The sequence below is a fragment of the Balaenoptera ricei genome, chromosome 15 (assembly GCF_028023285.1).
Source record: "Balaenoptera ricei isolate mBalRic1 chromosome 15, mBalRic1.hap2, whole genome shotgun sequence".
Taxonomy (NCBI): Eukaryota; Metazoa; Chordata; class Mammalia; order Artiodactyla; family Balaenopteridae; genus Balaenoptera; species Balaenoptera ricei.
The window spans coordinates 68,540,245-68,562,452 of NC_082653.1; the positions used below are offsets into that span (position 1 = coordinate 68,540,245).

The following is a 22,208-nucleotide window of genomic DNA, read 5'->3' on the forward strand; positions in this document are numbered from 1 at the left end:
CTTCCTGCTTTTTAATAAAATAACAAAAGCAGTATAAAAACATCCAAAGACATTTTAAATGCTATTTCCTATGAAAACTTGAGAACATACACATAGATAGAACAGGGTGTGATGAACTCACATGGACCTACCACCCAGATCCAACAAGCGTGATTCACATCCTGTCCTGTGCTGTTTTTAAAGCAAATCCCAGACATCATATTCTTTCATCTATATAGTGTTCAGAATGTATCTTAAAAGAGAAGGACTTTTTTTTAACAGAAGCACAATATCGTTATCCTACCTGAAAAAGAGATGAACAGTGATTCCTCAATACCATCAACTATCCAGTCGTGTTCACACTCGTCAATGTCGTACTTTTTTGTTTACTTGTTTGAATCAGGATCCAATTAAAGTCCACACGTTGTGATTGTAACCAAGTCTTTGAAGTTTATTTTAATCTATAGGTTACCTCCCTTACCCTCTGTCACAATTTCTTTGTTGAAGAAACTGGAGTCTGGATTTTGCATATTGACTTTTTGTAGTGTCTTTGAACTTGTTCCTCTGTCTCCAGTATTTGCTATAAATGGTAGAGACAGATGCTCGATCCTGTTCAAGGCTGGGTTTTGTTGTTTTTTTGTTTATTGGCAAGGCCACTTCCTGGACAGCCTGTGCTCTTCCATCAGGACACCCAGCATCCGTCACTACTGATGCACATTGCCCAAAATCCCAAAAATCAGGGGTACAAAATGATGATCCTCTAATTGTATCACTCCCTCTTCAATTATTAGCTGGATGAAACCAGAACTCTTAACAGCTATTTTACAAGGACAAAAAAAAAAGTCAGATGAAGGGAGCCATAGATTAAGAGATTTAAAAGGCATATCAACCAATCACATGTCAACGTCATTTGGATCCCAGTTTAAACAAATAAATTGTAAAACCAGAATTGACCTCTGTGAGACAATATAAATTGAATGTTTAATAATATTAAGGAATTTTTGTTAGTTATGTTTAGCATGGTTTTTTAAGAGTTCTTGTAGAATACATATAGAAATGTTTACAAATAAAACTATGATGTCTGAGATTTTTTTCAAAATAATATGGGAGGGAGAGTGGGGGCAGGTAGAGATGAAACATGACTGGCCGTAGGGGATTTTTGGTTTTGTGTTTGTTTTTGTTTTTTTTATATTTATTTTTATTTTTGGCTGTGTTGGGTCTTCGTTGCTGCATGCGGGCTTTCTCTAGTTGCGGCGAGCTGGCTTCTCATTGCGGTGGCTTCTCTTGTTCCGGAGCACGGGCTCTAGGTGCGTGGGCTTCAGTAGTTGTGGCACGTGGGCTCAGTAGTTGTGGCTCGTGGGCTCTAGAGCACAGGCTCAGTAGCTGTGGCACACGGGCTTAGTTGCTCCGTGGCATATGGGCTCTTCCCGGACCAGGGCTCTAACCCGTGTCCCCTGCATTGACAGGTGGATTCTTAACCACTGCACCACCAGGGAAGTCCCGTAGGGGGTTGTTGAAGCTGGTGGTGGGGCTTCGTTCTCTCAACTTTTTACGTTTGAAAAGTTCCATATCAAAAAAAAATTAACCAAATTTTCTGAAACTACATTATACTGTCACTTCTTCCGTGAACATCTTTATGCAAACATTTTGTGTTGTTGCTGAATTATTTCCTTAGGAAACATTCTCATGACATAAGATAGGATCCCGGATAGGGTTCTTCACACCTCGTTGTGAAGTTCTCTCTTTCCTGGCTTCTGCTTGCACCCTCTCCTGATTCACAACCCTCCATCTCCGTCTACTTTCCTCTTTACCTGAGCTCCCGAGGTTCCCTGACAAGCCCACCTGTCTGGATTCTGCCAGCTCCTTGGAGCAAACACTGCCTGGAGCTGCCCTCTCACTCTTATGATCTGTATTAGTTTCCTGTGGCCGCTGTAACAAATGACCACAAACTGGGTGGTTTAAAACAACGGAAATTTATTCTTTCACAGAGGAGGCTAGAAGTCGGCAGTCACGGTGTCAGCAGGACCAGGCTCTCTCCAGAGGCTGCAGGGGAGAATCCTTTCCTGCCCCTTCCAGCGTCTGGTGGGCCCAGGTGTTCCTTGACTTCTGTCTGTGTAACTCCAATCTCTGCCTCCATCTTCACGTGGCCTTCTCCTCTGTATCTGTGTCTCCTCTTCTGTCTCTTTAAGGACACTCGTGGTTGGATTTAGGGCCCACATGGATAAAAGAGGCTGATCTCATCTCAAGATCCTGAATTATGTCCGCAAAGACCCCTTCTCCAAATAAGATCACACTCCCAGGTCCCTGGGGTTAGGACGTGGACATCTCTTTTTGGGGGCCACCGTTTAAATGACCACATGACTTACAAGACCTTGTAGATGAGACAGATGAAAACATCAAATAAGCTTCTTTTTCATCACTCATGGCTAAGCCAGAGAGCCTAGTTCCACCCTTCCTCACCCTTCTTTCCCAAGGGAGTCTGGGAATCTCCTCTCTGGTGGGTGCATGGGTGCAGGTAAAGGGACAGAATGACCTGTCGCTCACCGCTCCCTTCCTAAGACTCTCTGAGCAGTAATCTACCAGCTCCCCTCTGCCACGAGCCCTGGGCAGGGGGGGCATCAGCTGGGGTGGGGTGGGCCCTGCTCTCCAGCTGATGGTGTTTCTTTCAGGAACTTCACACCCATCTTCCACCCGGATTATGGCAACTGTTACATCTTCAACTGGGGCATGAGGGAGAAGGCCCTCCCTTCAGCCAACCCCGGAGCTGAGTTTGGTAAGTCTTGGTTTGTCCTGGAGCCAGGGCCATGAGGATTTAAATCCTATCATGTGGAGCTGAAAGACCAAATTACCATCGGCCATTGAGGGGCAGGACCGAGGTTAGACGGAGGCCGGCACGCGGAGGGGCAGCCTCCACTGTGTGCACGGGGGCTGGGCCAGGTGCCTTCTCAGCCGTCCCCCCACCCAACGCTCATAAACCCCTGGGGTAGCGACTGGTGTGCCCATTTTGCTGATGAGCAAAGCGAGGTAGCAGTAAGCTTAGTGGTCGAGAGCACAGGCTTCTGTGACCGGGTGGAATCCCAGCTCCACCATTTATCCCCGGGTGATGCTGAGCTGAGACTTAACTTCTGGAAGCCCTTGTTTCCCCATATCGTACAGAGCAGAGCATATATATAGTATAGAACTCATCGAATCATCCTGGCCTAAGGCAGGTAGACCTCTGAGCACAGAGCAAGCAGCCTTGTCTCTAAGCCTGGCAAGTAGCAAATGCTCAATAAATGCAGATATTCTGAGAAGTTGTAAATAATTTGCCCACACTCACATAGTTAGCCTGGGGCAGAGCCCTTACTCTCAGCCTTGTTTCTGTGCAGTTCTTGAGAGACAGAGAGCAGGTGAAGTAGTAAACAGAAGGGAGGAAGAGGAAGTGGTTGATGGCAGAGGCTGCTCGTTTTGGGAGAAAGGCTGGCGGACTCAGCGTGTGCACCAGGCCTTGGGGAGCAAATCCTTCCTCCCCGCTCAGGTTCTGCCCTCCCCAGCCATCAGAGGGCAGGTGTCATTCAACAACTGTCAGGGCTGCTGGTCAATAGGGGTGTGGGTGGGCTGCCTACCCTTCACCACCCCTGTGCCCCTGAAGACATTGGGTATCACAGAGGTGCTGGTCAACTCAGTCTATAGGAGAAGATGATTAAGATCAAGGAGCCTGGCTGCCTGTTTAGAAGCCCAGCAACCCTCCACTTCCTCACTGAGTGACCTATGACAACATCCCTTCTCCTCTATGAGCCTCAGTTTCCTCATCTGTAAAATGGGGACGATAATTGTACCTAACTCATACAAAAAAAGCACCAGTGGGATCATGTAAATAAAGCCCTTAGCCCAGCACTCAGCATGTAGCAAGTGCTCAATAAATGCTAGCCTTCTTGTCCTAAACACCTAGCCCGGTCCCATGGTGCATAAAATAATGGGTCTGGTCTCTACCTTCAAGAAGGCAACAGTGGAGTGGGGCAGGAAGACAGATAATAAAAGAAGAATCTCAAGAGTGAGAGAGGTACTTGGAAGGAAAGTTCCAGGGCTAGGAGAGCATATCACAGAGATCCTGAGACCCAGTCTAGGTAGTCAGGGAAGGCTTCTGAAGGAAGTGACACTTGGGCTGAGATCTGAAGGAAGAGCAAGAGTTTCTAGGTGAAAGGTGAGTCTGGAGACAGCATTCCAGAGAGAAGGGAGAGTGTTACGAAGTCCCAGCAGCAGGAAGGAGCACGGCAGCAAAGGGAAGTGAGTGGAGAGAATGAGGACCTGTGTGATTGGAGGTAGGACCGCCTGTGCTGTGGCCCTAGGTCTACCTGCCCTGTGGAAGAGAGATCATGGGGGGTGGTACAGGGGGCAAAAGGAGCCCAGAGAGGAGACCATGGTCGCTCGGACTCGAATGGGGGCCTTAGAGAAGGCAAGAAGTCTGGATATTCGTAAAGTGGAGCCAGCTTCCTGCACAGACCCTTGGCTGGAGGGGACTTGGACCAGTGGGTGGTGGGTGTCCCTTCAGCCTTGGGGAGCGAGCTCAGGCAGCCCTCGGCCCCATCTTCCCCTCAGGCCTGAAGCTGATCCTGGACATGGGCCAGGAAGACTACGTGCCCTTCCTCACGTCCACAGCCGGTGCCCGGCTGATGCTTCACGAGCAGATGTCGTACCCCTTCATCAAAGAAGAGGGCATCTTCGCCATGTCGGGGATGGAGACTTCCATCGGGGTGCTGGTGGTATGGCTGCAGCCCAAGGGCACCCCACCTCCCAGGGCCTGAGGGTAGGAGATCCGGGCCTCCCCAAGTCCTGGACCTCCTCACCATCCACTCCTGCCTCACCTTCTGGCTGGAACCCCACCGGGCGGCCATGCTCTGGGGGAAGATGAGTGCCCCCCAACCCCTGGCGCCTGCTGGGGCATTGGCCCTCTATCCCCTCTCAACATCCCCTAGACCTGCATGCTAGATGGGAGGGAGGAACAGAGGGGGCTTCCTAGGGGTGACCAGGGGCCCCCCACAAACAACCTCTCACACAGGACAGGCTGGAGCGCAAGGGCGAGCCTTACAGCCAGTGCACCATGAACGGCTCCGACGTCCCCATCCGAAACCTCTACAGCGACTACAACACGACCTACTCCATCCAGGTGGGAAGTTGGTGCAGCCTCATGACCCTGGGGCCCCGTCCACGTCTACCTAGCCTGAGGCCTGAGGTCTCTGGGAAAGCTAATCCCAGCAAGGCTGACTCTGCTGGACCTTTGGGACCACAGGGTGCCCTGGGGGCTAGGGAGCCAGTCTAATCCTGGTTCTCACCAGGGCCCAGGGCTGGCCGCTTCTCCACCCTGCTTTGTAGGTGTGCCCTTGGGGTCTTGCTCTGGGGTCTCCCAAGAAGAAGCCTTGTGTGTGTTAAGGGTTTACATGAATTACATCATCATTTGATCCTTTCAATACCCCTACGAGGCAATAATATACTAACAATAATTACTAATTATTGTTAACGTATTATGCTATTAATAGCATTTATTATATATGCTATTTATTATAAGTATTAATATACTAATAACAGCAGGCTTCTGGTGTGCTAGGCAGGCACTGTTCCACATGCTTCACATATATATATTAAATCATTTAATCCTCACAACAACCCTAAGATGTAGATACTACTATTAGGAATGAGGAAATTGGGGTTTACAGACCCCAGTCCAAATGCCTCATTGATGTACCTGAGAAGTCCCTCTTTGTATCTGGCCTCAATCCCCCTTGCTGCAGCTGGGGGCTTCCCCCTTATGCTGATCTCCAAGGTCAGCCCAGGAGGCCTGGCCTCTGACCTGGCCCCAGTGGAGAGGACACACTGAATCTTTGCAAAAGTGACCACTTGCTGACATTTTTTCCCCCAGCCCAGTCTGCCTTGGTGGATAAGGAAACTGAGGCATAACAAGGGCCAGGGCAGAGCAGTGCCTCGCTCCGTGTCTGAGGGCCCCAAGCAAGGTGTGGTTTTCCCGTTTGCCTTAGTCAGGGGACTCCACTCTCCCCCCTGCCCGCCTGCCCGCCCACTCCATCCAGCTGACCCCAGGCACCCCGCACTCTGGCCCTCCTGTCTAGAGGGGCTTCTGCCTGCGATGGAGAGCTCAGGGAACCTTCCAAGCCTCTGGAGGGACAGATGGACAGACAAGACAGCACAGGGAGGTGGGGAGCACGGAGGAGGAGGCCAGAGGCATCAGGCCCCAGCCCTGGAGACCTCATTCCAGAAAAACCTCAGTTCTTGCTTCGTCCAGTGCAGTCACCACTCTGGCCAGAGACCTTGGCAAAGCCCCGGGCCCTGGTCAGGTGCTCGGCCCGCCCAGGCCCCACCCTAGCCCAGCCTCAGCTGGGCCCTGGAGAGGACTCCCACCTTCCAGGTGAGACAGTGAGGTCTGGGCGAGTGTGAGACACTTGGCCAAAGTCAGGGCTCCCTTCTGACCCCACTGCCCCTGACCTCGCCCCAGACCCGCTCCTCCCGGCTGTGCCATTTCATCTGCCGCCTCCCCCCGGCCACTTCCTCCCGCAGGGAGCCCATGAGTTTGCCAGGGAGAGCAGAGGAGAGGATGCGTTAGCCTGGGAAGCAGCAGGCAGGAGAGCGGAAAAGAAGCTGTGGGCTCCTTGGCCAGGGTGGGAGCAGGGAGTCCTCCAGAGGCAGCACTTGGGAACCTGGGCAGCGAGAGACGTGAGGGCTGGCTGCTTCCGTTCGCTGAGCGGCCCCTGGCAAGCCGACCTCCCCGCCTGAGCCGACGGGAGCGACAGGAGTAAACTGAGGCTCGGAGGCTAAGGGCTGGCCCGGGAAACATAGCTCGTTTCGAGTGGAATGACCTGAAAAGCCAGTATGAGTAGATTCATCTCATCCAGCCCGGGGCCGGGGCAGGGGGAGGGGAGGGCTGAGTCCACTCTCCCCCTCCCCCATCCCCAACCAGGGGACATTCTGTAGAAGGTCACTTCCTCTTCCATCCACTCTAAGCGCTCACATCACACCTCTCGCCTTCCCTGAGTGTTTCTCTCCAGGAAGAAGGAGCACAGGGCAAGCCTGCCTGTCTCCCCTTCTGGGTCCTTCCATGTAAAGGGCTCGGAAGCCTGCTGGCAGCCTTGTGACAAGAGCTATCTAAGAGTTAGCTATTTTTTTTTTTTTTTTTGGCCACACGCAGATCTTAGTTCGCTGACCAGGGATCAAAACCGTGCCCCCTGCAGTAGAAGCACAGCGTCCTAACCACTGGACCGCCAGGGAAGTCCCTAAGAGTGAGCTTTAGTGTTGGAACAAGCCACCCCTCCCCATGTCCTCCGTGGGGCCCCAACTCTGAAAGGTGGCAGGGGCCATCCTCAGAGAGCTGGCGTCTGGCCTGAGTCCCTCTGTAGGGGCCAGAGACAGGGGAGGACCGCCACGCCCCAACTTGGCGGCAGCTCGGCCACCGCTTCTGCGCTGGAGGGGCCCTTCCCCCCACTCCCCCAGCCCCCTTGGCCTGGGCAGCAAGCTCTCCGGGCCCCCTTCCCCCGGGGCTGGGGTGGGGACATCACAGCAAGCTCTCCAGGCCCCCTTCCCCCAGGGCTGGGGTGGGGACATCACCGTCAAGTCTGCATTCTCTGCTCCTCCTCCACCCCCAGGCCTGTATTCGCTCTTGCTTCCAAGACCACATGATCCATAACTGCAGCTGTGGCCACTACCTGTACCCGCTGCCCCGCGGAGAGAAATACTGCAACAACCAGGAGTTCCCAGACTGGGGTGAGTGGGGAGCTCCCGCCAGCTGGGCCACTGCCCCCAAAGGCCCTGACCACAAGGGAGGTCGGAGCTCCACGCCCTCAGTCCCCGTCCTCTCGGACCACAACCCCTCTCGCCGCTCCCCCTACTCTTCGACTCCATTAAGTGTACACTTGAAACATGTATGTTCGGGAGAGGATTTGTCCTTGAGACCTGAAGCCACAGGAGGAGGAGTCCCTGCTGGGCTTACACTGAGCTGGGATCCAGGCTTGAAGTCCAAACACCGATGGATGTTGTCAGCAGCAAAGAGCATCCCACCACCTCTTTTTTTTTTTTAACCTTTTATTTATTTATTTTTTGGCTGCATCGGGTCTTAGTTGCGGCACACGGGATCTTCGCTGAGGCGTGCGGGATCTTTCGTTGCGTCGCGCAGGCTTCTCTCTAGCTGTGGTGTGTGGGTTTTCTCTTCTCTAGTTGTGGCACGTGGGCTCCAGAACGCATGGGCTCTGTAGTTTGCGGCACACGGGCTCTCTAGTTGAGGCGCACGGGCTCAGTAGTTGTGGCCCGCGGGCTTAGTTGCCCTGTGGCCTGTGGGATCTTAGTTCCCTGACCAGCGATCGAACCCGCATCCCCTGCATTGGAAGGCGGATTCTTTACCACTGGACCACCAGGGAAGTCCCCCTACCACCTCTTAAAACTAACAAAATGTGTGGACAAGAGGGGAAAACCTTACCCCTTCCAACCACCCATCCCTTCCCACATGACCCCATCACCCCGGCCCACCGGCCAGGATCAGGTGACAAGTGGAGGGAAAGCTGCTCTGATGCTGCTGAGCTGGGGCTGGGGTGTCTGGGGAGAGGATCCCCCAGGTCAGGCTGTGGTGAAATGGCTGGCGACCGGGCGGGTTGGGGGTGGACGTAGGTGATTCTCCATGACCAGGGGAGTTCGGATTGAGATATAACTCCCCGCACTCAACCTAACCACAGGCCTTAGGTGGCCCAGGGCCAGGAGGGCAGAGGGCAGCCAGAGGTTCAAAGCACAAAACCCCGCTCAAAGTCTCTCTCCCCCACCCCTACCACCGCTCAGCCTATTGCTACTCGGCCCTGCGCATGAGCCTGGCGCAGAGGGAGACCTGCATCGATGTCTGTAAGGAGTCCTGCAAGTGAGTCCTGCCTGGAGGCTCGGGTGGGCGGCGGGGCGGGCTGTGGATGGTGGGGCGGGCGGGGACGGTGACAGGCTGCCTTCTCTCTTCCAGTGACACTCAGTACAAGATGACCATCTCCATGGCCGTCTGGCCTTCTGAGGCCTCTGAGGTGAGTCAGGGGGGCAGCCAAGCTCCTGGCTGCCCATCTCTGGGTGGGAGGCAGGTCTGGGCAGAGGTCTGCAGGCTGTTTGGAACTTTACAGAGGGGGTTCCTCCCTCCTTCCCCTCCCTCCCCGCTTACTTCCACCCATGTCCCCCAAGCACTGTGCTGGGGACACGGCAGTAAGCGAGACACACAGTCCTTTGACCTTACGGAGCGTACTTTCTACCTGGAGAGACAGACAATATACCGAAATAAGATCATTTCAAATGGCTGTGTAGGGTAGACCAGATGATGAGAGGGTAACGGGGAAAAGGCCTTAGACAGGGTAGTCAGGGAAGACCTCTCTAAAAAGGTGACAATTTGAGTTAAAACTGGAGGATGGGGCTGAGCCAGGCTGGGCAGGTCTGGGGAGGATCTGGGCAGAGGGAACAGCAGGTGCAAGGGCCAGAGGTGGGGAAGAGCTGGCACAGGGAGGCCGGGCCTGTGGGGGAGAGCCTAGAGACCCGGGTGCGTTCTCCCCAGAACAGCAGCCACAGCGTGCACCGCCACCCTCCCCTTCCTCCCTGTGCCAACACATGGTCCCTGGGGGCTTCAAGAAGCTACAGGGCTGTGGTCTGCCCCCACAGGTAGCAGGGCCCGTGATTGGGAGGGGGTGCTGCAAGGCACCATTGTTTTCAGCTGCCTTTTTGGGTTCCAGGACTGGATTTTCCATGTGTTGTCTCAGGAGCGGGACCAAAGCACCAATATCACCTTGAACAGGTGAGCTCAGAGTCTGGACAGGCCAGGGAAGGCAGAAAAGAGGAGGAACCAGAGCCTCAGGGGAGGGGCTTGGGCATAGAGCAGCTACTCAGACACCTTCTCACGCTGGTCAGATTCAGAAGCAAGCCTAGAGGAGGAGCACTGGGGCTGAGAGAGAGGCCAGCCGGGGGGGGGGCTCAGAGCCTACCGCTTCCTAAAGGACAGCGTGTTCTTCCACCTGTCACCTGTTCATCCAGCCATCCACCCCTCCAGTCCTTCATGCTTGTACCCATCCACCCATCCACCCACCTGTCCATCATCCATCCTTCCAGTCTTCTACCCATCCATCTCTCCACTCACACATCCATCCATCCCTCCATCCCTCCATTGTCCATCCTTCCATTCTTCCACTCATCCATCCACCCACCCACCCTCCATCCATTCAACCATTGTTCCATCCATTCAACATAAACATGCATTGAGCACAAGAAAGACAGAAGGTTCAGTCTATCAGGAAGTTCGAGTCTAGAGGACAGAGGTATGCGAACAGGGCTTATGATGATAGGAGTCTGCCCAGGACCCCTCCTGTGGGATCCCAGCAGGGAAGGAGGCTCCTTCTTCCTGAGAGATAAGGGAGGTCTGTATAGGGAGGTGACACTTGAGCTAATCCTCCAAGGAGGAGTAGTAACGGTTCAGACAAATAAGAGGAGGCAGCAATGTCCCGGCAGAAGCCTGGAGGTGTGAGAGAGCATCGCCTTTCTGAGGACCATCCGGTGTAAGGGAGAAGCCCACTCGGCCACCCTGCCCTGCCTCAGGTCCCCTGACAGAGAGCCAAGGCTGAGGACTCTATGTCACGCCTACTGTACCTGGGCTGGGAGCGGGAGCGGGAGCCCAGAGCTGATCCTCAGGACTGCCTCAGGCCCCAGGGTCCTTTGCAGAGCTGGTCCAGAAAGGGGCACACAGGATGGGTGCTGGGCAGTGGTGCCTTTCGTGGCCCCAAGGCCTAGAGGGGCCCTTCCTGGCTCTTGTTTGGACCTCACCACTCCTGGGAGTGGCATGTGAGAAGCTCGAGCCAGAGGAGGGCTGGGGGGCCCTTGCTGCCTTTCGCGCGCGCGTGCGCGTGTGTGTGTGTGTGTCTTGGGGAGAGGGCACCAGCTCCCTTTGCTGCCTCCTGCAGGAAGGGAATTATCAAGCTCAACATCTACTTCCAAGAATACAACTATCGCACCATTGAGGAGTCAGCAGCCAATAACGTGAGTTTGGGGGCTCCTGGCACCTCAGCCCTGCCTGCAGTCCCTCTACCTGGCACCCTGAGAGTGGGGAGGGTCCTGAGCCCAAAAGAGGAATGAGGAAGGTCCCTGAAGCAGTGTCAAATTACTTCCCTGGGCTGAGACGGTCACCCTTTCCCCCTTCCCGGCCAACAACCCACCTCACAGGAACCCGTGAGGCTGGGCTTGAGGCAGGAATCTGTGGCCCGACCAGCCCCCCTTCCCCGGCCAGGCCCTCAGTCTCCTGCTCCCCACAGATAGTCTGGCTGCTCTCAAATCTGGGAGGACAGTTTGGCTTCTGGATGGGGGGCTCGGTGCTGTGCCTCATCGAGTTCGGGGAGATCATCATCGACTTCGTGTGGATCACCATCATCAGGCTGGTGGCCCTCGCCAAGAGCCTGCGGCAGAGGCGGGCCCAGGCCTGCTACGATGGCCCGCCGCCCACCGTGGCTGAGCTGGTGGAGGCCCACACCAACTTTGGCTTCCAGCCTGACACGGCCACACACGGCCCCGATGCTGGGCCCCACCCCCATGAGCAGACCCCGCCCATCCCAGGCACCCCACCCCCCAACTATGACTCCTTGCGTCTGCAGCCACTGGACGTCATCGAGTCTGACAATGAGGGCGATGCCATCTAGACCCTGCCCATCCCGGGCAGCCCAGGAATTCGGACCTGAGCCGTGGAGACCGTTGCCCAAGGCCGCATTTTATGATGCCCTCTCCACAGGCCCGGGACAGTAGGTGGCCAAGGCCAGAGTCCAGGTCCCTCTACAGAGAGCCAGCAGCTCCTGGCCAGTCCCAGGCCGAGGGCTCCGTGGAGTAACGGTGCTGGTACGGACGTGGGAATTGTGTTCCTGCTCGCACCCTCCAAGCTGACCCAATCCTTGGCCTGGGATGCCCCCAGCCAGGCTCCAAGACCCGAAGCATCCTCCCCTGGAGGCAGGCCACTTCCCTCCCAGGGCCGCTCACCGTCTGCCCCAGAGATGAACAGGCAGCACGCCTGTGACCTTGTGAATGGGTTTAGTGAGGGCAGCTTTGGTGGACAGCAGGCATCAGAGGCCCTGCCAGGTGGCACATGTTTTGTTCTGGAAAATAAAAGTAGAAAACACGGAGTCTAGCTTTGTTCTTTGGGCAGCCAGAATGCCCTGATGCATCTCTGGGGGTGGAAGGGCGTCCATAACAACTTGAGAGCAGAGGCCTGGCCAAAGAAAGGTCCAAGCTGGTGATTTTTAAAGTTTCGTTCAAGTTGTCCCTGTAACAGTGGCTTTATGCCTTTTTCAATGTTGTCCAACTTGTTTCTTTGGGTTGCAAGAATCAAGAGAGAGAGAAAGAGAGGTAAAATGGGAAAAATACTCAAAACTGGCTTAAGCAAAAGCATCTCCAGCAGCTCAAGTGATGTCTGTTCTCTCTGCCTTCCCAGGCAGGCTGTCCTTACTTTACAGCAGCAAAGGGCCATCTGCAACTCCAAACTCAGCTAGGACAGAGCACCTCTTTCCCAGCTGTCACAGCAAGTTCCCAGGCAGACTCCCATTGGTCACTGAGTGGGTCACATGCCTGTCTCTGAGCCAATCAGTGTGCCCAACTGGCAGGCTGCTGGGATTGGTCAGACCCTGCCCATACCTGAGGCCAGTTGGCCCCCAGCAGAATCACATGGTCTGAGGGTGGTGGGGACATGGCTCTTAGGGGTGCTGGATAAAATATAGGCCACCAAGTTAAACTGGAACTATAGATAAACAGCAAATTAATTTTTTAGTAGACGTACATCCATGTAATATTGGGGGCATATTAATAAATCATTCACTGTTTTTCTGAAATTCAAATTTAACTGAGCTTCCTGTATTTTTAATTGCTAAATATGGCAACCCTAATGGCTTCCCAAAGAGAGATCAGGGAGCTGTTATCAAAGAAGAATGTGGTCTGGCAGCTGCAGACGGTTGACCACTGCAGGGCCCTGCTGTCACCTGCTGGCCCTGGTGGTGAAGGAGCTCTTGCTTCAGACCCTGGGACCAGGGCATCCCAGCCCTGCTGGTCTAGAACACCTGGGTCCTTGGCCTGAAAGGCCAACAAGCTGTCCTCCCATTAAGTGCCCACGATGGCACCTGTGGAGGAAGGAGGTGTCACAGGCTGATGCCACTCCAGCCAAAGGCAGCATTGCTAGGGACTGAGTGGGGCAGGCCTTGGGGAAGCCGGGTTTCTGAGCTCAGGGCCCGGCGAGTCTGTACGCTGGAGTCTCAATTCTTGGTAATTACCGCACTTACTACTATGACTAGGACTTTTATCAATAGCAATGGTGGTTGTTGTCACCACACTCACTATTATCATTTGTTGTTTTTAAACAGTGGCTCTATTGTATCAAACACTTACGACATGCCAGGCACCAAGCCAAGTAGTTTATAAGTCTTATTTCATTGAATTCTCATAACCACTGAGAAATATGATCATGCCATTTTACAAGTAAATAAACTGACGCTTGGAGAGGTAGAGTAAGGTGCTAGACTAGATTGCTATTCTTGTAAGTGACAAAGGCGAGACTCCTGGTCATAAGAATACCAGTTCCTCAGAGAAGCCCAGGGCTTTCATATTTATTATCTAATCTGAGGCTCTGGGGCAGGCAGAGCAATGATTATTATCTAACTCCATTTGCCAGCCCTTTGGTCACAAGTTAATTTGAACTTGAGCTAAAAGGGGAATTCATTGGTTCTTATAATTAAAGTGCAGGGATTTCAAGCACGGCTGTATCCAGGGGTTCAGCTGCAGGCTCTATTTTCTTCTGTGTTGATATCCCTCTCAAACGGTTTCTCTTCATATGCCGCTCCTCCCTCCACAGTCCCAGACTCCATTCCCTCAGCTCAGCAACCACAGCAGGAAGAAAGCTTTTCCTTCACAGTGTCCCAGCAAAAGCCTCCACAGTGAGGCTCATCTGGATCGGCCTGGGCCACATGCTCATTCTGAACCGACCACTGTGACTGAGGATGGGAGATGCTGCCTGGCCATCCCGGGGTGTATCTACAGCGGGCAGCCCCTTACAGACTCCTGTGAGAAGTTTTGCTCAGAGACGTGTTGAAGCGGAGCGGGAAGGAGCTTCTGGCCCCCAAAGCTGCTTGTAGACGGGAGACGGGGACCAGGCTGACGTGGGTATCAGTTGCCATCCCTCTCTTGGGGAGTACTGAGGGCTGGGGTGAAGATGAATGATGGCCCCATCTCCCAAAGCAGGCTCTGGGTCAGGCAGACAGGCATTCCTCTCCCCTCCGGATCTAGAGATAAGAGCTGTCCTATTCCTACTCTGGGGTCCCATTAGAGCCGTTTAGGGGTGACAAATTAGTCTAGCAGGGCCAAAATTGCCCAGAAAAATGGCATTCTGTAATTCCCTCCTCTACCCCCAAAGGGAAGGTAGGTTACAGATGCTAGAGGACTATGAAATTAGCAGCTATTGTGCACTTACTTACTACATGCTGTTGCCCCCACTGTGTCTCAGTGGCTCTTCAAATAACCCTATGAGTTAGGTACCATTATGACCCCCGTTTTTCGGATTAGGAAATGAGGCTCGGAGAGGCGAATGACTTTCCCAAGGTCACACAGCTGGAAGGTGGCAAAGCTGGGAATCAAGACCAAGCCTGTCCTGGTGGCTCTCACCCACACTGGCACAGAGGTCACTGCAAAGAGGTTTCCACTTCAAAGCAGCTCTTTTCACCTTCCAGGTTTCCAGCTCCCACTTCAAGGCAGGAGCCAGGCTTGAGCCCTGCCATGGACAGTCTGTGATCCACCACATGAGAAACCAAAATATTTTTCTTGGTGCGGATTCGCAGCTGATGCTGCAAATTTCGGGGCCAGCCAAACTGGTTCCAAAGATGTGGGGACAGAATGTGTGGGAATCCCTGGATGACAAACCCAGAGAGACACAGCCCTGGCAGCCCAGTGGGGCTGGTTCAGAGGCCACATTCGCGGCAGTGCCCCTCCGGAGGGCTGGCACGAGCAGGCTAACCCAGCTGGGATTATCCTTTCCGCCGAATCCTCAGTGCAGACAGCGCAGCACATGAGGAGCACCCAAATATTCACTGAGGAAAGAAGACAGCCTTCTTTCATTTCACAGTATGTATTAATTGCACTTTCAAGACAGGATCATTTAAAAAATCATCTGAAAATTCCTCCCTGATAAATAATACACCTCTAACTTACAACCTTTTTTTTCGATTATACAAATGAACCACATCTTTCTGAAACAAATTCTGCCCAATCCCAGGCGGATTTTTAGAGCAAATCCATTCTGGGGGCTTCTGTGGCCCCGGAACTCCAGCCCCGACCCTCTCATCAGCCGGGTGCACGGGGGTCAGTAGTCCACGCCCCGCATGGCAGCCACCGTGGTGGCGAGGCGACGGGGCAGGCCTTTGCTGACCTGTCTGTAATCCTCGGGTTTGGCCTTCAGGAGCATCACGATGTTGTGGAGGGTGCGGGACGGCTGCAGGCCCAGGGCGTCCATCACGTTGATCAGGTAGTCTGTGGGGTGGGGGCAGACAGACACAGCTCGACAGACTCAGCACCGAGAGGACGAGCCCCAAAGGCCTCCCCGCGGTAAGGCACAAGACACCCCCCAACCCCCAAGTGCTGGCGGCCAGGTCTGCCCTCAGCCCACAAGCCTTCACTCTGAGGGCTTTTCCAAGGGGGTCAGACCTGCCTGTGAGCTCGGCCCAGGTCCAGGAATTCGAATCTCATAAAGGAGTTGCCAACATCGCCCCATCCCCGCCACTCCCACTGCACACTCAGCCCTCCAGCCCAGCCAGCCGACCTCAGCCGAAGCTCTACCCTGGGGACTCCTGCGTTCCCAGCCCTGCTCCCCAGCGGACCCCACTGACGACATGGAAAACCCAAGGGGTCAGGAGACACAGGGCTTATCTAAGCAGCTCCCGAAGACAGGGGGGACTTGGACGGTGCAGGGGGCCAGGCCTGGTGTAACGCAGTTCCCACACCTCCCAGATAACCCCTTAGGGTACGAGTTAGGACAGATTACTGAGCCCACCCCCAGGCCAAGTCGATGAGCGTTTCCAAGAGAGGGTCTGCGGCTCCTGCCCTTCTGAAAAGCAGCAGTGCCCTCCAACCGGCAGGCACGCTCGGGCAGCGCCGGCAGAGTGGAGGAGAAAACCGGGTTTCCGAGGTCAGGGTGACCTCAGTGACTGCAGCTACCTCTCGAGTCTCTACTTCCACCTGTGGATGCAGTTCGTACCCATCGGGCAGCATGTTCGGGGGATGAAGTGGGACAAGGACCGCGGACGCGCCTGACGTGACGCGGGTGGTCAGTAATCGGCTGCTCCTTCCCTTCCTCTTCCTGGGCAGCAGGGCTGGCCGAGCCCGAGGAAGGGCGCTCTCCAGCTCCTCCCTCTTCCTGCTCTGAGGGACTGGGAGACGAGTCACTCGGCAGGTCCCTCCTTATGTTCTGATGACCACCCACGTTGATCTTTTCTGCCCGACTAGGCTGGAGCTCCAGGCACGGCTCTATCTTCCCTGTGTCTTCTTTCTGAGGCCCGGCTCAGGGCAGAGCCCATAGGAGGTGCCTGTTCTGCCCTGGCTGCCTGACTCACGTCCCAGTGAGCCGCTTCCCGGGAAGGGCACCACCAACCAGCCAGGCACCTGCCTCTGGCACAAATTCACCCATAAAACTGTGAGTTCCCCTCGACTGCAGGCCAGGACCTGCGAAGCGGCAGCCCATGATCTACCATGACGTCTTCTGTTCAGACAGCAAAAGTGTTTTTGGTTTTGTTACATTTTAATGCTTAATTTGAGCGTCTTTAAGGTGGCCACACACTGCCACAGACCTCTCCGCTCTCTATCGTGTTACCACCTGGCAACTTCCTGGCCCCTAAGCACACTCCCTCACAGCGTAAGCTCAGTGAGCACAGGAACCGTCCAAACCTCTCTTGCATCCCATCTCCTAGTGCGACGGCTGGCACGTAACAGACACTCAGTCAACGCTGAGCGAGTGAGCCGATGGATGTGGACGGCAGCTTAACAGGGAGGGCAACGCGGTGTGGACCAGTGAACTCTAGGGACCACCCCCACATCTCACGCACTAGTTCCGCTGGTTCTCCCCTCAATGCTCCCGCCTATGCTAACAGGGACCACCGACGAGCACCTGAACCCCTTCATCTCTTCTCTGAACCTGTGCCCAGTGAGATGACGAAAGCTGGCTGCTGCCCTGTAACTGCTGAGAGCCGACCACGAATGAGCACAGCCGGCAGTTGGGGCAGCTGGGTTCCAGGCCTGGCCCCATCACTCACTGCTCTGGGACCCGGAGCAAAGGGCCTCACTTCCACTTCTTCCTCAGCAAAACAAGAGGCTGGCTCGGGCCTGGGGTCACCCAGGGCAAAGCTCTGGCTGGGTCCCCAAGGAGCTAATCTTTAAGGCTCCCACCACCCTGTCCCTCGCCCGCTCCAAGAGCTGCCTCCAGCTAAAGAACAGGCCGGCAATGGACCGATACCAAGAGGCTGGGGAGACGCCCCGACCACCTGCCTGCAGTACCCCCCGCCTCAGAGCACCCTGCAGGCGGCATCACCTCCAGGGACGTGCGCCAGCAGGAGCAGGTGGGCACACGCCCCTGTGACCCGGGGGGCAGGCAGGTATTTGGATGGAGACCACGGGGCAACCCTGGCTGGGTGCCCCCGCTTCCTTATCAGTGTGACGAAGGCAGGGGCGCTGAGCTCACAGGGGAGTTTTGAAGATTGCGTAAGCCAGTGGGTGCGAGTGCTTGGCTCAGCACCTGGCATGCCTGCGCACAGTGAGAGCTCATTCAACGTCAGTTTGCATGATGATTCTGTCGATGGGCAGAAGGCCAGGCGGGGCAAGGCGGCATCACGCAAGTCTGCCTCACTCATCCCAACCCATCTCGGCAAAGCGCCCCTTAATGGCTCTCAGCCTCGGCAGCTATCCGAGTCCACGGGGACACCTGTCAAAACACTGGTGTCTAGGCTTCTATCCAGGCTTATTACGTCAGAATCTCTGGGGGTGGGGCCTGGGGAGTCCACATTTTTAACAAAGCTTCACAGACAAGCCCAGAGCTGAAGTTGAGAGGAGACCTGGGACGACGCTCCTGGAGGGTAGGGGGCCTGACGGATGCAACAGGCCAGAGCTGAACCCCCCCCCACCCGTCCCAGGGACCCACCAATGTCGGTGGCCAGCTGCTTGGTGGAGTGCGGGGTGAGCTCAGGGATCTGGAGGACCGCGTCACAGTAGGTCTGCATCGTGGCTCTGGCGACAGAGCCCAGCCAGCTGTCGGCCATGTTGTCCAGCTCGGGCAGTTCGTCCCCTGGAAAGGGAAAGAGGGTCACCCAAAGAAACACAGCCTGGTCAGGAAGAACCGGCCACCGACAGCTCTTACGGGGCTCTTCGGGGTGACCAGGCCCCATGATAGGTGCCACATGCAATACACAAAGCTACAGTCTCAATGGGCAACGCAGGAAACAGAGGACAGTTACACCTTAGGTCAACTGGTATTGACTCAGTACAATGAGGATTCAGAAAAGAAAGCAATCAGGTGAGGCGGGACGATCTCAGAGGTCTCAAAGGCTGGGGGCAGAGCAGCCAGGCAGGCCAGGAGGGGTTCTGCAGACAGAGCAAGAGGGAGCGGGGCCACACCACAGGTGAGAGGGTGGAGAGCTGGCACAGCCCAGCAGGAGACAGACGGCAGTGCTGAAGACACAGGCGGCACATCAGAACCGAGACCTGCGCTCAAGACCAAGCCTACCACTAACGAGCCGGGTGCCGCCTGACTGTTCGCTTCATCGGTAAAATAGAGATAACATCAGTCCTGGCTTTTCAGGGCTGCTGTGGGAATTACACGGGGCCCTCGCGTGGGCCCTTCCCCACGCTTAGTGCCATGTGCACGGTAGCCATTAGTGCTAGAATGATTATCGGGGGTGGGGGGAGTATGTGCAGGGAGCAGTGGGAAGTGTGTTAGGGGACTGGGCTGGGTCACGGAGGGCACCCCGAGAACCACGTGCACCCCATGTAGTAGGGAGCAGGCAGTGACTGCAGGTTCCCTGCAAGGTTGTGAGAAGACGAGCCCATGTTGGGAGGGCCTGCCAGGCTAGGGCGGGGTGAAGGAGGGAGATGCAGCGGCCATCCAGGCACGAGAGGCACGGGCCTGACGCCTGAGGGCAAGGGGGACACCCCGCAGCAGAAGTGGAAAGAAGGGGAGAAATGAGAGCAACATTTTTTTATAAGTAAGTACGGAGCCAAGCAGTGGAAAATTAGAAGAAGATAAGCAAAATGCTACTACTACCACCACTAATAATAATAGTAACAGAGAATATAAAGTTACGTGTAAACACCATCCGCTTACAGAGGAGCCCAAAGGGCACATGGGAACACGGCAACACCGGTGAGTGCAATGGTGGGATGATGTGATATATTTTCTTTGAGAACTGTGACCTGTTTTACACAGAGCATCTGTACAACAAATACAAGCCAGAAGGCTAAAAATCAAAACAGGATAAACACAAATGAGGACAAGGACAGTAACGTGTGATCTAGCGTTTCCGTCTTGGAACTGGACTGGCTATAGTGTGGCCAGAAACGCAGCTGGGAGGGAGGCTGGTTTGGGGGATAAACCTCCTTCTCACTGACTCTGACCCAGAAAGGGCTGAACCTAACAGGCCAGAGCACCAAACACCTAGATTCTAGGGTTGTCGGACAGAACTGAAAGCTGATAGAAATGGATGAGAGGGAGACGTGAAAATGAGTAAGAGACTTAGGCTGGTGCCTTGGGAGACCCTCCAGGTCAGGGGAAGAGGAGCCCAGAGACACAGACACATGGACACAGTGGGTGGCGGGCAGTCGTGTGTTAACTGCATAAGTCCCATTTGTGGAGACCCTGCTGGGTCTGGCGCTGTCCTGGGTGGCCCTGCCCTTCAGGCACTCTCTGGCCAGGCAACAAAGACAGCCCTCAATGAGGTCAGTGCTGCAGCAACTGCACATTCTGAGACCAGCGGGAGCCCACAACCAGGAGCGAGTGCCTGTGCTTACTTGGACAGATGGGCAGTTTGCCAAACGCACACGAGGAAAAAGAGCATTCTGAGCAGAGAGAACAAAACTCGTTTTTAAAAAGTGCCCGTGATAAACAGAGCACGTGTGAGACGGTCCAGCTTGTGAAGAAGCGCGTGTACGTGCACATCCGCAGAGAAAAGCACGCGGGGAGAACAGTCCCTCACATGCTACCAGTGACGGTCTCAGGGCAGTACATTTTTAATCAAAACTTGTTTTTAATTTTGAAAATGAAGAAAAAATCCTTCTGAGTGGCTGGAATGTGAGCATGTGGGGCACAGGAGAGACAGAAAGGGAGGCGATGAGGCCGCAAGCACTGCCCTGGGCAGTACTGGGAAGGGTCCCCAACGCCAGGCCACGAGGGGTTTGGATTTTGTCCTGTAGGTCCTAAGGGGCCATCAGAGGTTTTTAAGTGGGCAGGGAATCATTAGTCAGAGGGTGAGGGCAAGAACCAGGAAAGAGAAGCAAGACAGACAAAATGCAGGAAAGAAAAGAAATCTCAAGAAAAAGGGGTTTTAAAAGGCCAGGCTGGGCTCAGCAATGCTTGAGCTTTTGCACTGACTTCAGCAATGGCCTGGACACGACAGACGGCGGCCCCTTCCTGACCCATAGTCCCCGCAGGGCTGGCTCTTCCCGGGGGCCCACCAGACAGCAGCAGCTCCGCAGAGAGGCTGCACCTGCCCATCAGATGACCTGCCGGAACCAGGAGCTGGGCCCTCTGCCTGTCAGCCGGGCCACAGAGAGTGCAGGAGCCTCCCGGGCCCACTGCCCACACCTGGGAAGCACTTTTCCCCAGTGCCCAGAATCATGACTCCACGGCAGCTCCAGCTGCCGCCACAGATCTCCCAAGTCCACTGCAGCCAAACCTGGTAACTCCACCAAGGAAGAGGACCGTGACACGTGGAGGCTGCAGTTTTCCTGCAAATGACTCTGCTCTAACCCACTGTGTTTGTGACCCTTGGACACATCCCTTTACAATTCCCAGAGTTCAATTTCCTCACAGGAAAAAGACTCGCAATGATTTTTAAATCTCCCTCCTACTCATCATTTATCTAAGCCAAAAAGTTCCTATTGGCTGTTTAACCATCTGCTTCATAAAACTTTCAATGTTAAAATGGGAGAAAACTAGAACTAGTGCCAACTATTATATATAGGATGGCTAAACAATAAGGTCCTGCTACTGTATAGCACAGGGAACTATATTCAATATCCTGTGATACACCATAATGGAAAAGAATATTAAAAAAAATATACGTATATGTATAATTGAATCAGTTTGCTGTACACCAGAAACTAACACAACACTGAAAATCAACTATACTCCAATAAAATTTTTAAAAAAGAAAAAAAACCCTAGAACTAGAATGCTAGTTCACTGGGTAATTCTTTCCTATTTTCTGTATGCTTGAAAATTTTCATAATAAAACGTTGAATGAAAGGTAAAAACAAAAAAATTACCCAGATCAGCTTCTTCTTGTTGTTATGTATTCAACCATTGTTCAAATGTTACTTTATGGCCGGGAGGTTTTTCCTTCTGAACAATGCTCAACCCAGAGTCCAGCACGCAGAACGATTAATAAACATTTCTTAAGTGAGTGAATGAATGAACGAGTGAGCAAATGAAAACAATCACATATTCACTAAATCTGTATATATTTATTTGCAGTGGAACAATAAGACATTATGCTCTTCCTGATGTAAGGCAACAGACGATAAACATAGCACCACATTTTCTTGCCAAAGAATTTGAACCTGAATTTAATCCTTATCAGTAAGAGATACATAATGAAGTATTTATGGATGAAATAACATGATGCCTGGGATGTGATTTAAATACTCTAGCAAAAAATGTGAGCAGAATACATGAAACAAGAAGCCATTCTTGAAGCCAGGTGATGAGTGTCTGCGTTTCCTTCTACTATTCTCACTACTTTTGCGTGTGAGTGTGTGTGTACGTGAAAAGTTCTATGAAAAAAAAGCTTAAAAAGTTTTTAAACTTAAAAAGTGTATTAGCCAACAGATGGAAATAAGAGCCACTTGGAGCCCTTGAGTCCAAGACGGCAGCACAGGAAGCCCCTGGACTCACCTCTCCCCCAGCACACCACACCCACAACTATTCGTGAAGTGACAGCCACTGCATAAGGACCGAGCTCAGCTGCGCGGCC

The 22,208-nt window shown here is 53.9% G+C and overlaps 2 protein-coding genes across 7 annotated transcripts in view; one reads left to right on the forward strand and one right to left on the reverse strand.

Moving 5' to 3' along the window:
- The window catches only part of SCNN1B (sodium channel epithelial 1 subunit beta), a 75,517-nt gene extending 63,392 nt beyond the window's left edge, over positions 1-12,125 (forward strand). For 3 of the 5 annotated variants that reach the window (XM_059896059.1, XM_059896062.1, XM_059896063.1), the window contains exons 5-13: positions 2,649-2,752; positions 4,558-4,721; positions 5,018-5,125; positions 7,608-7,725; positions 8,788-8,863; positions 8,957-9,014; positions 9,705-9,766; positions 10,923-10,998; positions 11,275-12,125. In XM_059896059.1, the coding sequence (XP_059752042.1) occupies positions 2,649-2,752; positions 4,558-4,721; positions 5,018-5,125; positions 7,608-7,725; positions 8,788-8,863; positions 8,957-9,014; positions 9,705-9,766; positions 10,923-10,998; positions 11,275-11,754 (1,246 nt within the window). In that variant the 3' untranslated portion in view covers positions 11,755-12,125. Of the gene's footprint in view, positions 1-2,648; positions 2,753-4,557; positions 4,722-5,017; positions 5,126-7,607; positions 7,726-8,787; positions 8,864-8,956; positions 9,015-9,704; positions 9,767-10,922; positions 10,999-11,245 lie in introns of all 5 variants that reach the window. The other 2 variants (XM_059896064.1, XM_059896061.1) reach the window with 2 other exon arrangements.
- Positions 12,126-15,087: 2,962 nt separating this feature from the next.
- The window catches only part of COG7 (component of oligomeric golgi complex 7), a 78,706-nt gene continuing 71,585 nt past the window's right edge, over positions 15,088-22,208 (reverse strand). For both annotated transcript variants that reach the window (XM_059896133.1, XM_059896132.1), the window contains 2 exons: positions 18,164-18,307; positions 15,088-15,507 (listed from right to left, as the gene is read on the reverse strand). In XM_059896133.1, the coding sequence (XP_059752116.1) occupies positions 15,341-15,507; positions 18,164-18,307 (311 nt within the window). In that variant the 3' untranslated portion in view covers positions 15,088-15,340. The remainder of the gene's footprint in view (positions 15,508-18,163; positions 18,308-22,208) is intronic.